Source organism: Hyperoodon ampullatus, assembly GCF_949752795.1.
Source record: "Hyperoodon ampullatus genome assembly, chromosome: 10".
NCBI classification, from domain to species: domain Eukaryota; kingdom Metazoa; phylum Chordata; class Mammalia; order Artiodactyla; family Ziphiidae; genus Hyperoodon; species Hyperoodon ampullatus.
The window spans coordinates 16,946,971-16,964,796 of NC_136923.1; the positions used below are offsets into that span (position 1 = coordinate 16,946,971).

General features: G+C 39.7%; 1 protein-coding gene across 1 annotated transcript in view; it reads left to right on the forward strand.

The window, feature by feature from the left end:
- CNTN3 (contactin 3) overlaps positions 1-17,826 on the forward strand; it is a gene marked incomplete at its 5' end in the record, with an annotated part of 246,338 nt that overhangs the window by 84,378 nt on the left and 144,134 nt on the right. Inside the window, one exon of the mRNA XM_079712276.1 lies at positions 6,543-6,638. Coding sequence (XP_079568402.1) covers positions 6,543-6,638 — 96 coding nt within the window. The remainder of the gene's footprint in view (positions 1-6,542; positions 6,639-17,826) is intronic.

Consider the following 17,826-nt stretch of genomic DNA (forward strand, 5'->3'; position numbering starts at 1 on the left):
AAATAAAAAGCTGGGAAGCACAGATGATCAAGTGGTAACTCCTCCAATCTTGCAGATCTGGATTATGGTGGAGCAAAGACAGGATCCCTGGTAGGCCCACTCCTGTTTTCTTTTCCTAAATCTCACTGGTAGAAAGTTAAGAAATCTGCAACCCAGGCACAGAGGATTCAACTTCGGTGGGGGACCCACCGTGGAGATTCCAAGGAAAATGATAATGATGGATGCAAATGTATGTTGATGACCCACTCAGTGCCAACAAATATGTAATAGCCTAGAGATATAAAGATGAAAATGACAGTGTTCTAATCTTGGTGGACCCCCAGGATAGGAGAACAGAATAGAAAAATATAGAAAATACAGAATTGGGAGCTTCCTTGGTGGCGCAGTGGTTAAGAATCTGCCTGCCAATGCAGGGGACACAGGTTCGATCCCTGGTCTGGGAAGATCCCACATGCCGCGGAGCAACTAAGTCCCTGCACCACAACTACTGAGCCTGCGCTCTAGAGCCTGCGAACCACAACTACTGAGCTGGCACACCACAACCACTGAAGCCCGCGTGCCTAGAGCCCATGCTCTGCAACAAGAGAAGCCACCGCAATGAGAAGCCCACGCACTGTGGCAAAGAGTAGCCCCTGCTTGCTACAACTAGAGAAAGCCCGCATGCAGCAACGAAGACCCAACGCAGCCTAAGTAGATAAATAAATTAATTAATTAAAAAACAGAATTGAAAGGATGGAGGTAATTTCAAGAGTTTCAAGAAAGGGATGTGGATGAAGCTGGTTTTGAAGATGAATAAAAGTGCAACGTCGGTGAAGAAGTGGGAGAGCACAGTTGCATGATTTTTGACAAGCATTTTGTGCTTGGGAAAATCCAAATAGTTTGTTATTGTTTCAGTGTATGTGGCTGAGAGTTGGGGTTGCTGGAGCAATGGGGTGATGAGAGGCAGGGAAGGAGCTGAATTATGATATATCTGTGGGAAAAGGTCTTGTAAAGTATTCCTACGTGCTTAGAGTTCACCCATTGTGCCAGTATTTCAACTGTGTTAAAAAACAAAGACAGTTCCTGAACATGTTAAGATCTTATTAAGTGCTTCCCTGTTCCCTAAGGAGGCTTAGAAAATACTGAATATGTAAGTCTGCTTGGAAACTTACAACACAAACCTGTTGTAAAACCTGTAAAAAGGCTGGGCTTTTAAGTATGAAATCTATTTGCAGTAGACATTTTTGGTATCCCCAAAATGTGTTAAATCCCCTCTGCCCACCTCTGAGTAATGTGCAGTGGGGGTGGACAGTTCCATGAAAGTTTACAGTGAGAGCTCTGATGGGTAGGGGAAAATGATTGCCCCCAGGGAAAACCCTTCACTGGTAAGGTTGGGAGCCTATATTCAAATACCCCGACTCCCGTCTTTCAATGTGATGGTTCTAGAAGGCATTCTGTACACTTACCAGAGGTTCATGCAGAGTCAGTCCCTTATTGACTACAGTAGCAGCTTCAGTAATGTAACCAGCTGGTGGCTTTTCTTCCATCCCTCTTTTATTCACCCCACTCCTCCTTCCCTCCTACTTTCCGAGATCATCTTCCATATACCGCAGATCACTCAAGTCCTTTCTTGGCTCTGCTTTTGGGGAAGGAAAACTAAGATACTATTGAACTTGTTGAGCAAGCCATTGTTTTTACATAAGGAACCATTTTTATTTTCCTAGGACACACCTATAGCCTGCCATGGTAGAATTTTCCCTTAGAAACTTTACTGGGTTTTTTTGGCTGCGTTGGGTCTTCGTTGCTGCGCGCGGGCTTTCTCTAGTTGCGGCGAGCGGGGGCTACTCTTCGTTGAGGTGCGCGGGCTTCTCATTGCGGTGGCTTCTCTAGTTGAGGAGCACAGGCTCTAGGCACATGGGCTTAGTTGTTCCGTGGCACATGAGGTCTTCCCAGACCAGGGCTTGAACCCATGTCCCCTGCATTAGCAAGCGGATTCTTCTTCTTTTTTTTTTTAACATCTTTATTGGAGTATAATTGCTTTACAATGGTGTGTTAGTTTCTGCTGTAAAACAAAGTGAATCAACTATACTTATACATGCATCGCCATATCTCCTCCCTCTTGCATCTCCCTCCCACCCTCCCTATCCCACCCCTCTAGGAGAGATCAACCTGAAAGTGTGAAGTGTTTGAGCAGCCCATAGAAAACCTAGCCCGATAAATAAAATTAACAGACAGGTGTCAAGGTAGAGTATTTTATACACCAGGAATGGTCCATGTGCATATTCATAGGAAAAGCAGTCCAAGTAAGGAGTGTATTTCTTTCCTGGCTCTGCATACCTCCGTTTGATATCTTGGGAGATACTGTCTCCAAGGTGTGACCAGAACTTGGGATATTTTAGAGCAGCACAGCACAGGTGGTGACCAGAAGGGCAATCAAGGTGAGCCACTTGCGGCCTGTAGGTGGGGTGGAGGAAGAGGAAAGAAAGTAAAAAAATATGGAGAGCTGGATTTTATCTTTGTTTTTTAATTCAGATTTCCCCAGTTGTATATGTACTTATTTGTGTGTGTGTGTGTGTGTGTGTGTGTGTATTTAGTTCTCTATAATGATTTCGTGTATAGTTTGTGTATCCACACTGTGGTCGAGATCCCTCACAGTGCCCTTTTATAACCACACCCATATCCCTGCCCCAACTTCCCTAAACACTAACAACTACTAATGCATCCTCTGTTTCTGAAATTCTGTAATTTAAAAAATATTATATAAATGGAGTCGTACAGCATGTAACCTTTCAGGATTGCTTTTTTCACTTAGCATTATTCTCTGAAGATTCATCCAAGTGTGGGGTGTATCAATAGTCCATGGCTTTTTATTGCTGAGTAGTATTCCAGGAAATGTATGCACTACTGTTTATTTAACCGTTCATCCATTGAAGGACATCTGGGTTGTCCCCAGTTCAGGGCTATTATGAATAAAGCTGTACAAACTTTTCTGTACAGGTTTTCTTGTGAAAATATGTTTTGTTTCCCTGGGATAAATGCCCAAGAGTGCAATTGCTGGATCATATGGCAATTGTGTGTTTAGTTTTTGAAGAAACTACCAAACTGCTTCCAGAGTGGCTGTGAAATGCTGTACAATCATACACTCACCAACAATGTATGAGCGATTCTGTTTCTCCACATCCTTTATGGGGTTTAGTGTTGTCACTGTAGTTCTGATAGGTGTCGCTAACCATTCTGATAGGTGTGCCGTGATACCTCATTGCAGTTTTAATTTCTGTTTCCCTGATGGCTAATGATGTTGAACATTTTTCATGTCCTTTTTTGCCATCTCTATATCTTCTTCAGTGAAATGCTTGTTCGTTGTTTTGCCCATTTTCTAATTGGATAGTTTCGTTTTTTACTATTGAGTTTTAAGAGGACTTATTCTGGATACTATTCCTTTACTGGATAAGCGATTTGAAAATATTTTTTCCTGGTCTGTTGCCTGTCTTTTCATCCTATTCCCATGCACTTTCACAAGGCAAAAGTTTTAAATTTTGGTAAGGTCCAGTTTATTACTGTCAAGCCTAAAAACTTTTTGCCTAACCCTAGATCCCAAAGATGTGCTCCTATATTTTTCTCTAAAAAGTCTATATTTCTATATTTTTATGTTTTACATTTACATTCAAATCCATTTTGAATTAATTTTCATGTATGAGTGAGGTTGAGAACAAGGTTCATTTTTTTCCCTATGATTGTCCAGTGGCTCCTGCACCATTTATTGAAAGGCTGTCCTTCTTCCACTGAATTGCTTTTGCACATATGTCAAAAATCAACTCAGCATATTTATGTGCATCTGTTTCTGGATTCTCTGTTTTATTCCATTGTTCTATGTATCTGTCCCTCTGCCGTTCCCACACTGTCTCGCTCATTGTAGCTACATAATAAGTCTTGATACTAGGTAGAGTGGTTCTTTCCACTTTATTCTTCTTAGTCAGGATTGTCTTAGTTTTTCTAGGGCCTGTGCTTTTTCTGTGTAAGTTTTAGCACAAGCCTGTCTACATCTACAAAAAATATAAAAGTAAAACAAACCAACCAAAAACCTTGCTGGAATTTTGATAGGAATTACATTAAATCTATATATCAATTTGGGGACAGTTGAAACTGTGCTGAATCTTCCAATCCATGAACACAGTAGGTGTCTTCACTTTATTTAGACTGATTCTTTTTTATTAGTATCTTGTAACTTGCAGCATATAGATCCTTTGTATGTTTTATTATCTGTATACCTAAGTACTGTATTTTCTTTGAAATGATTGTAAGCAATTTTGTGTCTTTAATTTTGGTTTCTGCAGGTTTATTGTTACTCTCTAGAAATTGTATCCTGTGACCTATTTAACTCACTTTGTAGTGGGAATTTTTTGGTTTGCTTTTTTTTTTTTTGTAGATGCCTTCCTATTTTCTATTTAGACAATCGTATCATCTGCAAGTAGGGGTCATTTTATTTCTTCCTTTAGAAACTGTATGCTTCTTATTTTTTATTCTTTTATTATTGCAGCGGTCAGAACTTCTAGTATGATGTTGGCTGCAAGTGGCTACAATGAACATCCTTGTCGTATTCCTGATGTTGGCAGAAAACATTGTCTTTCACCATCAGATATGATGCTAGTTGTAGTTCTTTGTAGATGCTCCTTATAAAGTTGGTTTCTTCTTAAAATCTGGCTAATTAGAGGCTCACAAAATGTGAATAATGTCACATTTTGCAAGAATTAGGAGACAGGAAGAAAAATCTGAGAGGTTTCTACCAAATAATTTCTGGAATGACTTCTTACTTATTTTGACTCCTAAACAGGACTTGTTCTGATACAGTTCTTGTCAAGATTAGACCATATGCAGCCTTGACTTGGGTTTGGGTTGCATATATAATCTGCCAGGATATTTCAGTAATCTGAAACTTTTTGGATATTTATACTACTTTTATCTCTATAGTTCCTAGGGTTAAAAAAAAAAAAAAGCTGGGAAAACACTTAAGGCGACTACAGTTATTTTTGTTTGCTCTTCCTAATGCATGTTCTCCATGAACTGGCCACATCAGGTATCCAAAAATAATGTTCTTTGCCCTTATATACTGTAGAGATAGTATCACTGCAAATGTCCAGAGCAATGGACAAACCTGTGACAGTGTTAGTGTTCAGGCAAAAGAGGTTTTCGCCTATGAAGGTGAAGAGACATTGTTAGTTTCCGTAGAACCTTTTTTTTTATCCTTTTTGGTGTATTCTAGGTAAAATCAGTGATGAATATGTTTTATGATGTGAAGTTATATAACAGAAGATAACAAGGAACTGGACAGAAAATCAGTAATTATGATGCATACTTGGTTGTCAAAATATAATGATTTGAAATTATTTTTCCATGTATGGGCTACATTCTGATATGATGTACTCCTCCACTTAGTCTTTGGGAAACATTTGGATTGTCCAATTTTGCAGTTCCAGCTCAGTTACACTTCAAAAGCCTTAATGTTTTGATAATGCTGCATTTGGTTATAGATTTAAGATGATATAATGCTACGTTATATCACTTTTGTAGGGTTACTTCTGAATAAAATAAGTCCATAAACACTATTTTTTCTCCTTTTATAGTCACACATATGTGAGTTTTGCTGAATTGTTTTATTCCATGCTTATAAGCTAGCAATATAATACTGTTTTTCAGTAACAATAAAATGAAACACATAGGCCTTCTAAGTTCCCTTTGATGTATTGACTTATGGTGCTCAGAAAATTCATACATGTCTACAGTTGGTAGTTTTATCAATTTGAAGAAGATTATTTTGGTTTTTGCATTTTTCAAAGTTGAAATTTTTCAAGTTGTATTTTAAAATACATACACTACCTTACTTTTCGTAGTCACCACAAAGGCAATTTATATCAACCCTTAAAAGCTATGAAATGAGTATATTCTTTCATAAATTGACAGTGCAATTGTTCTAATACAGAAAGTGACACCACAGCATATATTAACTATGGAATGCACAGTACTTTTTTTAAAAAATCACAGTTTAGAGAAACAAATGTTTCTTCTTTTTTTCCCCGTAGGCTTAAGCTTTGTTCAAAATGAAGCCCATAGAATTTTCTCCATGCTATAATTTAAGCTGGAGAATATGAATTGGAATTTGCTGTCCTGGATTATTATTGAAAGAAATTAAATGGTTTTTTTAAAATAACCACTGGTGATCAAAATAGTATTTGCCTTAATTGCTTTATTAAATACTTGAAAAAATTTATTTGGCCAATGATAAAAACAGTTTGTATTTTTTTACAGCTACAAATAAAAAGGAATATGTGGGTTTAATTTACAGGATTAGTGGGTATGTATTTTTGTTTCTATTGCTGAATTTCTAGAAGCCTTAATAAAGAAATCAAAATCCTACTTTTCCTTCTCAAAGCAAATGTTAAATGTTTTCCTCCTGAGGTTCCTGAGAAGGGATTTTTTATTATCCTAAAAAAGAGGAATGTCTCTATGTGAACATTTTAAATTTATGGTCCTTTCTGAAATTCTGTTTTGTTTTGTTTTCAAATCAGATCTGGAAAATTTTAAAACCAAAATGAGAAGTACAGTGTCAGTGCGTGAAGGACAGGGAGTCGTCCTGCTCTGTGGCCTCCCACCACACTCTGGAGGTAACAAGTGCTCTGTTTTTGCTTTTTATGTTTATTAAATAAGTTTTGGGGCGAGACCCACAGCATATGTACTGTTATTGCTTCCATAAATTACCCTGAGAAACTTGATAATCCAAGCATTGGATTCTGTCAGTTGAGTTGCAATATAAGAAACTCTACAAAAAACAGTCTATCCAGAGGAGATTATAAACATAATTTACTCATTCCAACAAGGAAGGTTCTAAAGGCCAGCAAGATCAAGTTAATTTCAGTTACCTAATGGTGCTGAGCAATGCTTCATCCTTACACTATTATCATTTATTATTTAGTTGTAGACCGTGACGTACATTGGTGTCTTTGTGGTCTCTCTCTCTCTCTCTCTCTCTCTCTCTCTCTCTCTCTCTCTCTCTCTCTCTCTCTATCCCTCCCTCTCCTGCCTTATGCATACATGCTTACACATGCTTATTGATATATGCTGTTGTACCTCTTGATATATGTGTAATATATATATTGAAAATGAAATATGTGTGTGTATTCACATCATTTTTATTGGGGTGTTGGAATTGCAAATTTTATGCTACATTGCTATAAATTGAAATATTGCTGGAAATTCAGAAGGTTAACAAAATAGCTACCAAGAGTGAAAATGAACTTCTGCACATATGAAAATAATTTAATAAGTACTGCTCCCTAGTAAGAGCCTGAAGTGCTGGTTGGATTTTCCTCTCATGCTCACTGTTACAAACTTGGTCACTTGCAGGAACAAAGAAGGCATTATTAATGTATGAATCATTGTTCTCAGAGAAGCAAACACATTCTGTTATTGAGAGGATGAGAATTCCTGAGAGATAAATAGGTTAGAGAGAATCTTTCTGACCAGAGGTGAAACTGCGAAGTCTTCTTCCCATTATAATAAAGCTTATTCAAATGTCAGTATGCTGGACTTTATTTGTTCTGTGACATCCAAACCAAAGTCCTTGTTGCCCAGTGACTTGGCAGTTTTAATCACAAAATCCTCAGCCCAATAAAACAGACATTTCCCATCTTCAGTATTTGATCATTTGAAATGTCTGAGCCAGCTGCAGACTGCAGATTTGGGGCTTGATTAGCTGCCATGCTTGCCCTCGTGTTGGTGAGTATGAGTTTAAATTGGGCTCCCCAGTCTACTTCGGGAGTGTATATTTTGCTGAAATCATGAAGTTTCAGAGGACCTGTGACTTTGAAGGGAAGCATAGACTCTCTTGATTAGCAGTAAAAGTAACTGAGCTCAAACTGGCTTGAAGAAAATAGGGAGTCTACTGGCTCATATAACTGGGTTGAGCATGTGCTTTCTACTAGAGCTGTATGGTTGACACAGCAATGTACCACCCAGAATGACTCGCTGCCTCACTGTAGGCAGTGGGGTCAGCCAGTGGCCTCCAGCTCTCAGCTTCTTCCTGATCTCCTTGGCTGCAGGAGCCACTTGCCCAGGGTCTCACCCTTCCAGGGGCTGCCTGCATCTGGTGGCTGAACAAGGAGAGGATATAAGGGGTCAGCCCTTTCTGTCCAACAGTGGACAGCTCTAGTGGGGAGGACTCAATCCAGAGCTTCCTTCCAGCATGACCAAGGCTTTTTGGATCACCACAGTTTGACTTCTTTCTTATCTCAAATCCTGCTTCTGCCTCCTTGCTTTCACGGGTTTTGAGCTTTGGTCAAAATCTTTATCCTCTTAATATTTGCTCCCTGAGAACCCAATCTACTGGACCCAGTGGTTTAACCAATTTCATAAGCGGTTGGTCTTTCTTGCTGTTTCTGGGCTCTGCTTCCCTCCATGTTGATTCCATTGTCATGTAGACTCCCTGTGGTAGCACAGGTGGCTCCTGGCAACTCCAGGTCTTCTGGTCCTTAGTGCTAAAGATCCTAATGGACCAGACAGCCTGTTGCTCAGTGGCTCCTGATTTTCATTACATCAGCCTTGCTCATGAGATTTTCCCCTCCAGCAGAGAACCAGAGTCAGCTCCATCTACTGGCAAGCACTGAGATGAGAAAGACATAGTTTCCAAAAGAAAAGAAGGGATTTTTGTTGTTGTTGTTGTTTTGTTTTTTTTGCGGTACGCGGGCCTCTCACTGTTGTGGCCTCTCCCGTTGCGGAGCACAGGCTCCGGACGCACAGGCTCAGCGGCCATGGCTCACGGGCCTAGCCGTTCTGCGGCACGTGGGATCCTCCTGGACCGGGGCACGAACCCGTGTCCTGGGCGGTCTTGTCTATGATGTGTGTTGGAACTGTTGACCCAAATTAAAAGTCTAAGTGATCTCCTTTAAACATTTTATGATTAGATATACTTGCTGATAACAAAGGAGGGGATCTCTTAGTTGACTGGGCATGCACACTGTGAGGGAGTCTTAATAAGCTGTTGGATAAAACATGTTCCAAAAGATGAATCTTTTCCATTGTCATGAAACTGGAGAGCTGCTGGCCAGTCACAACTCTCCTAAGTAATGACATCCTCTAAGTAATGATTCCTCTCTGCCTTGGTGACTTCATATAGTGCTCTTTTCATTTTTTTTTTTTTTTTGCTCTTTTCATTTTTAAAGCTCACAGTCTGGGGTGACTGTGAAAGTCAGTAGAATTGTTGGCAAAGAAGGAAAGAAATCTTCCCAGATGCGGTGCATTAGCTGTTAAGACCCTGCGGCATGCATGGGGGAGTGAACGACTGAACAAAAGCATATCTTCCTGCTTGCTAGATTGTGCAGGAAAATGATAGGGACCAGAGCGTCAGATTTAGATGCTGAAAACAGGATTGTCATTGATCCAAGTCTACCTAATGTTGAGTCTGCGAAGTCACAATTTACATCCCCTGCCCTGACCTCTTGGTTTGGGAGTTTCTTGAAGACAGAGCCTATGTCCAGGTTTGCTCTGCACCCAAGTGCCTGACACAAGGCTGGTTTATGACAAGCAGTCAGTAAACAACGGTTGAACAAACGAACACATTCATGAAATGAATAAAGGAATCCTCTTTAGATTGGGCCAGTTACAGATGCTTTCTGAGAATGCACTGCAAACTCTGTTTCTAGAGGTGGAAGCATTTAACAACTAATATGCGCTGGGTGCCAAGCAGACAGGTGCAGACACTGACAGATGATGGTGAACTCTGCCCACAGCAGCTGGTATCCGCTCCGCTTCATCCCCTTGTGGACTGAGGGACTTTTCATTCAGTGGAGGATGTGAGGCAGCACAGAGCAGCTGAAGCCGTGACTCCAGGATTTATCAGTACATGTGATATGGGGCGCACATGGCCCCGCTGTGATCCATTGTGTCCTCTTTCCACAAAGTCCCGCGGTCTCTGCAGGACATGACCTTCCCTTCTCTGTCTTAACTGCTGTATTACTTTTACTCACTTCTACTTGGTCCCTTCTCAGTGGTTGGAAGTTTTTAATTTTGGTATTTTCTGATTACCAAAGACATCATTGTATTTTATTATCTATCGTATGCTCTAACAGAATCACAGCCTGACAGAGTAGACACAGGGGTGAAATAATAATAATAACAAATAATAATAGTAGTCTCTATTTATTGAGTGCTGCTTAGTTGCTAATCAGGGTGCCGGCTCTTGGTGGAAATAAATCATCTGCTAGGAGATTCTTTTGATTAAAAGTATGGAGAGGAACTGGGTAAGTGACAAGGGAGATATGCAAAAAAAGAACCCAAATAGGAGTCCCAAAGTATGGAAACTGAATATATTATTCAAATTCCCTTAAATAATTTGTCTATGCAGATAATTTATAAGAAAGTAGCAGCAACCTGGGGTTGCTTTGCTTAAGAGCAATCGCCATGTATATGATGCCATAGAAGGAAAAATTGTTTCCTGATGGGTGACAGAAATGTTTCCTGGGAGTCCCCATTACTCCTAAGCAATGCAGGTTACTGTCATTTGAGAGGGGTCTTATCTCCCACTCATTCTGTGACACTTTCTGCTACTTCCTATTCATTGTCTTCTCTGCAGAATAATCCAACATCTCTCTAAGGTGAAAGGAATTAGTATCCTCTTGAAAATTAGCTGTAAAATTAGGAAGCGACATGCCAAAAATAAGGTACCAGCCATGGATTATCCGTGGGTTAGTTATCAATCTAATTACCAATAGCGTGAAAAGCTGGGAATTAGTGTAATTACCGGTCAGTTGCTGATACCACTACAAGATCGTTGTAAATTCAAATGCACAAAAAAATTATCCTAATATAAATAAGGATACAAGACTAGTTCATGGGCCTTTCATGATAAATACTAATTAGACAGGAATTCATAGGTCAATCAAGTTATTGCCTACATACATGTTAATAAAGACTTGGTTTTTGTCCAAGGATGCCTGATGAGATTTATTCTGAGTTAAAAATAGACCTGAGTATTTCCCAGTGTTTCATAAGCACACAGCTTTGGTCTCTGATCCAGCTTCCAACATCTGTGCTCTGTGCATATTCTTCTTACAATGACAGCCCTGGACACTGCCATCCTTTGGGATGTGAAAAGGAAGAGTGTGAGATGCTAAACAGCAGGTAGTGGAGGATGAAGCGACTTCATGCTAAAAATTGCTTTGTAAATCCTGGTGTGACAGAGGTGAGAACTGTTAGCAACATAACCAGATGGCATGGGATTTACACCCTCTGTGTCAACATCTTTTTTTTTCTTTCCGTAGGACCAAAAAACAAGTCACCTCAGGTAGTTTAGATGGGGCAACTTCAAGAAAAATTTCCAAGTAGGAATGTTCTGGAAACACTTGTGTGGTTGCTAGACCTTGCATCAAGGCGATGAGACATTACTTAGTGTTTTGGGATGTGATTTTGACTCAAAACAGTAGGTTCCCCAAATACCTTAATGTGTAACCTTAGCACCACCTTGGCTTAGGCATTCATTTTTCCTTGAACTACACTCTACTATTCATGTTTGTAGTTGAGTCAAATTTAAAACAACAGCTTTTTACAAAACTTTGAAGTAGGGAATACATAATATGTTCATGGGCAGAATGTGCTTTCTGGCTCCCATGGCATTTGCATCACTGGTCACTATATAAAACGTTTCTTTGAGAACCCAAGGGTTTCCCCTTCCCTGAAGCAATGTATCTGAAAGTTGCATCGTAGCAGGTCTTTATACCATCACAAATTATGAAATCTAGATAAAGCAGATGGTTGGTGGGTTATTGAGGAATAAGCATCTCTCTGCACCATAGAATATTGCTCCTAATTTATTGCTTCTAAGCCTGGGAGTCAGATATGTTAACATGTCACAAGAAAGAGAGAATCCATCTGTAGACTGAATGAATAATATATCACAATTGTAAAAGTGTTTTTTGAATATATGCCAATGCTGATGTGACTGTTGACATTCATGGGTGTCCAGAATATTAATAAATTCGTAGTAGTATTCAGACAAGTATGTTCTGAATCGGTTGACACATAAACCTCAGGTGCTACTATGTGGATAACAGTAAAATTGATCTCTAAAGGGAATGTCTGTTGTCTCAAATAGTCTTAATTGCGGAGCATCCATTTTGTAGTTGGAAATGGAGATGAAAAATCCTGAGTTTCTCCACAGTGCCTGAATGTGGAAACTATGAATTTAAAAATATTCATTGAGTCTGCCCTCCTCCCTTCCTTCCTTCTTCCATCTGTCCATCTATCCATCCATCTGTCCATCTATCCATCCATCTATTTTATTCATATTTTGATTTACTCATGCATCCATCAAATATCTGTTGACGTGTGGAAGATGTTTACATCTTATAATTCTATTTTACTGTAATATATATGGCCCTTTACTTGAATAATCTTAGTATTAAATACAGAAGAAACTGAAAGCATTGCTGATAAACTTGATAGGAATGTATTCAAGTCAGTATTTTTGAACCCTACACAAACCACTTTCCAAGTTAAATGTACTGTTCTCAGGGTGCAAGGAAATAGAAAGATAAATAGGAACCCCCCTGTCCCCAGGGGCATATATGTGAGTGGCTTGAAATGTCTGATTTATATATATATAGATAGATAGATAAAAATATACTATAATCCTAATATGTTTACTAGGTAGAAAAATATAAAATTAAAATACGTAAGTAAATTTTTAAAGAGGGCTTATTATATTTTCTTCATGTACCCCAGGGTAAATTTGTACATTTTTTACCCCATTTTAGAAAACCTGTTTCTAGACAGCGCTTGGATTTCCTTCCTCCAGCCGTAAGGGTTGGATTATGTGGTGGAGGTTTTAGACTCGCTTGTGTTTTGTTTAACGACACAAGCAGTAACTGCCTCTCCTCTTGGGTATTCCCTCCATTGCCTCCACGGGCTTGGAACCACGCTTAGCATGTTCCAGCTGGCCGCTGCTGATTGGCCCAGAGGAGGACACCTGACACAAGCTGGGCCAATCCAGAGGAGGACACCTGACACAAGCTGAGCCAATCAGCTGCTCTCTCCTGCCAGTTTGAAAATTGACCTGACAGGCTCTAAGTTTTGAATTTGGAAGTTTGAGGCAGATCCTTTCTATCATGCCAAGAAAGCTGATGTACATGGCGTAGAGATGCAGCCTTGCAGAGGCTAAAAACAGAGACCAGGGACAGAGTAAAGACTAAAGACTGCCTGGCCGCGGGCTCTCCAGCCTTCCTCCCTTGGCAGCTGCTTTCTTGCCCTTGGGTGCTATGCAACAGCCCCAGTATATGGATATATATTCTGTTCCCTTTGTTATTTTCAGCTGAGTCTAGTGGGTTTCTGTTTTTTACAACCAAAGGCTCATCACTAATGTAGAGGGCATTATTGTTAGGGCTACACCCGTCACTGGGCTGTTCCAGCATCCTTTTATGATTGAAGTCAGAACTGAACACACCACAAATGGCCCTGGAAGGAGGCAAGGTCACAGAAGCCAATTTAAAGAAACTGTGCATTCATTACTATTTACGTGTTCAGTCTGAGTGAGTTTCCCCCAAATTTCAGGGTTGCCAGTGACTACTCCACATGTATTTCATCAGAGCAGCATGGGTTCAAGCTCGCCCCCCCCCCCGCATTTCATTCTCAGATCCCATAAATAGTCTGCTATAGTACAGTGAGAAAATCATTTTCTCCCACTCGAAAGACCGCCGAGTTTTCCTTGCTGTGATTCTATCCACCCACAAACAAGTCGGAAGGAGCATTAAGCTCATCAAAAAAAAAAAATCACGTGCGTGAGCTGGAAGTTTAAATCCACTGTTAGAGTGATAGTGCTTCTACAAGAACTTACTTTAAGATAGGAGAACTCTGATGTTTTCTGCTTTAAGTAAAAATTGCATTGTTAATTTAGTACAAATCAAGGATGGTAAAGGCTTTGATTCCTGACATCTCAAGCAGAAATTAAGGATGATTGTTAATCAGTGCTTTTGTCAGAAAAAAACAAAAAACATAGTAGTGCTAGGTGAAACCTAAGACTTAATCTGTACGCCAGCAAGAAGGAGAGTTAAATGTTCGTTGCTTTGCTGTAGAAATGTATTTATATGTACTGGTGTTTTAATTAAGCTTACATGAGCTACTGTTAACAAACCTGAAAATATATTAGCTTAAACTGAACTGTATTTCTTGCTCAGATAAAATCCACATCAAGTGCTTTTGATCATAGATCTCTGGCCTCATCCATTTATGCCTCTCTGTTTCAGCATCTAAAATCTGTGGTCTCTGCCTCTGTCTTGGTCCAGCTGGCAGGGAAAAAAGGGGGAGAGATGACCCATGGATGGTTCTTGTGGACATGTGCCTGGAGGGGATGGCACATGTCACCTATGTGCACATTCTGCTGACTGGTTCCCAGTCACGTGGTCACACTGAGAGCAAAGGAGGTCCATTGTGTGTCATGGGGGAAGTGGGAACGGGTTGGGAGTATAGCTGGCTTCTCTCTGCCACCTTTAGATAGACCTGTGCTTTTGAAAATAAGCACAAGCACAAGCAGGTTAGGACCAGAGACGTATAAGATACAGTGTGTCTTAAGAGGCTGTATTTCATGGTTTCTAGTGGCTGTATAAGAAGCTCATTTGGAGGACTTGTTAAAAATGTGTATTCCACGATCCCACTCTCAGAGATTCTGATTCCTTAGTGTGGAGTCTTTTCTGGGAATCTGCATTCTTTATGAATGACCCAGGAGATTTTTGACTCAGCGGGGCCTTGAGCCACACTTTGAGACCCACTATCATCACGTTGTACAAATTTAAATGCCTTCAAGAAATGGTTTAAGGAGTAGAGAAATGTCATTTATGATGGAGCAAGTGTAAGCATTGAAGTATTTCAGGAGTTGCATTTTATTAAGTAGGACATTTTGGACTTTAAAAGGGAAGTGGAATTCTTGGCTTATATAAGACATTGATGTTCATTTATTTATAAGCTAGGCAATTCCTATCCCAGCTGACTTTTTCCTTCATTAACATTAGCTGCCTTAGAGAGCACGGTTGCTGGTGTGCCTAGGCGTGTAGCTCAATATTCCATGGCATTCATCCACTTTCCCTGTGTGGAGTAGTTGGTAGGTGCCGGGCAGTCACCTGTGCTTGTTGATAATCACAGAAACTGGGCATTGGTTAAGTGTGTGTAGCTTTTAATCCTCCAGGCATCTTACCCCTGAGTAGTTTTGATTTGTTTATTGTTGTTATTGTGTCTGTGTGTTTCTGTGAGAGTGTTCATCTCAAGGGGGTATGCCCATCTGGAGTAAAAATCAGACTGATATTGTAGGGGAGGATTTTCAAAATCAGTCACTTCTTCCCTTTTAGACCTGGCTCTTATTTAAAAGCTATTTTTCCCTATTAAGTTTAGGAAGTTTGACTTTGAAAGGATACCAGTATTTAAAACTAAGAAATTTAAAAATGAATCATATGCAACGTTTTCAGTAAGATTACAAGAGTCAGTCAATGCAATGCATCCAAAGAAACATCACAGGATCACCTTTCTGTATTCTCAGAGGTCTGCAGGGGCCAGCCAAGTGTTTCAGATTAATGAGCAGGGCCAGGTTTTGAGACTTGGGCAATTTTTTGTTTTCTTCCCAGTAACATACTGAAATCACTTAACAGCATCATTTACTTCATATGCAATTTTTACAACATAGAAAATACAGTTCTTTTCTGAGTTTATTAAGGGTTTTGTCACACGTATCTTCCATTTGCTGGTTAAGTTATTACTATGGCTTTTTTCCTAATGTCCTTTTAAGTTAAATTCATTACACACAGACACGCTTGGCATACTAAACACATAGAGCTATTATTTTCACTATTTATACAAAATTTGCTGCGTATCAGTCAGCTTTTACTAGGTTCTGTTGCAGTAACAAATGACTCCAAAATCTCAGTAACAAATGACTCCAAAGTCTCCAGGGCTTATAATAATGAAGAGTTATTTCCAGTTTTGTAGGCTCTATGCTATGGGTTGGCTGCAGCTATATTCCATGTGACCTGTTTATTTTGGGAAAAAGTAGCCCTTGTCTGGGATATGCCATTCTCATGGCAGGAAGAAAAGACACTTGTCAGACTCATTCAGTCTGTTCACAGGTGGTATATATACATCATTTCTGCTCTCATTCTATTTTTTAATTAGTTAATTAATTAATTATTTATTTTTGGCTGTGTTGGACCTTCATTGCTGTGCGCAGGCTTTCTCTAGTTGCAGTGAACGGGGGCTATTCTTTGCTGTAGTGTGTGGGCTTCTCATTGTGGTGGCTTCTCTTGTTGCAGAACATGGGCTCTAGGGCGCATGGGCTTCAGTAGTTGTGGCTTGCGGGCTTTAGAGCACAGGCCCAGTAGTTGTGGTGCACGGGCTTAGTTGCTCCGCGGCATGTGGGATCTTCACAGGCCAGGGATCTAACCCGTGTCCCCTGCATTGGCAGAAGGATTCTTAACCACTCTGCCACGAGGGAAGTCCCTCCTATTCTATTTTGCGAAACACATATTATGGCCAATACTGATCAAATGGGCCAGAAACCATTCTGTCACAGAGAGGAGCGACAAAAAATTTTAATAATAATGTAATCGACCATAAGTTCTCTCTTATTTTTTTCTTTATCTATTTGGCCTTTGTAGTCTTTCTTTCAGTTTCCCCAGATGTGATGAGATCTAGATCCAATAACTAGTTTAAGTTATCCTAACTCTTCCAACAAGAAGATGTAAGAACAACAATATATCATGATGAAAAATGACACCCAAAATGTTCAAACCACCCAAAGCGTTCAAATGCTCAGTTCCAGCTGATTAGTGCCATGGAGAAAGCAAGAACAGCTAGAAACTATATGTTGGCAAAATTTTCCAAAATGTTAACAATATGGGTCGAACAGTACTTGGTTTGAGGGTGCCTTTAACCTGTGGGCCACAGTTAGAAGTCTCTTCCTCAAGAACATTCAATTAATGCTAATCTTTAAAAATGCCTCATTCACTCAGTAGCCTAAGGGTATATGTGTCTAAGAGTTAAGAGTATTGTTTATAGCTTTTAAAAATTCACTTTGGTTAGATTCAGGAGTACAGAAAACAATTCCAAACAAGGCTAATTAAAACAGCTAATTATGGGCTCCTGGAGGCCTGCAGTATTTGGAAGTAGCATCTCAAGCCTTCTGGAAACAGTTTTCCAGATTCATTTTACATTCTCCCCATCTAGTCTAGTTTACATCATTACTTTTCTTAGCAAATGTTTTATGCCCCCAAAATGGGGATAAACCAATCAACTAAACACAGCAAAGCCATGGGGGTCTAATGTGTGAGGTTTTATTATATGTAAGTACAAACTCTGTAGTTTTTGAGACCACATTTGATTTTATCTAGAAAGAGATGAACTTGGAAGGTCAGTGATGTCAGCTAAAGCCCAGTTCCCATGAAGAAGCATTGTATTCCCAAGAGTAAATACAACAATTAAGCAGAATTGTAACTAATTCTTCCATTGTAGCTATAAGTAAATCATTTGTTGTTCCTAAGATAAATTTTTATGTAAATCTAGAAATTTAAGAATTTTGGGGGAATTCCCTGGCGGACCAGTGGTTAGGACTTGGCGCTTTCAGTGCCGAGGGCCCAAGTTCGATCCCTGGTCAGAGAACTAAGATCCCACAAGCTGTGTGATGCAACCAAAAAAAATTTTTTTTGCTTCTTTTTCTAAAATAATCTTATTGTTTTCAGTGACATTAATATATTTGGAAATATTATGCATTTTGCAACCCACTCCTATCACTTCTTTTAATTTCCCCTTTGATTTTTGTACAACATG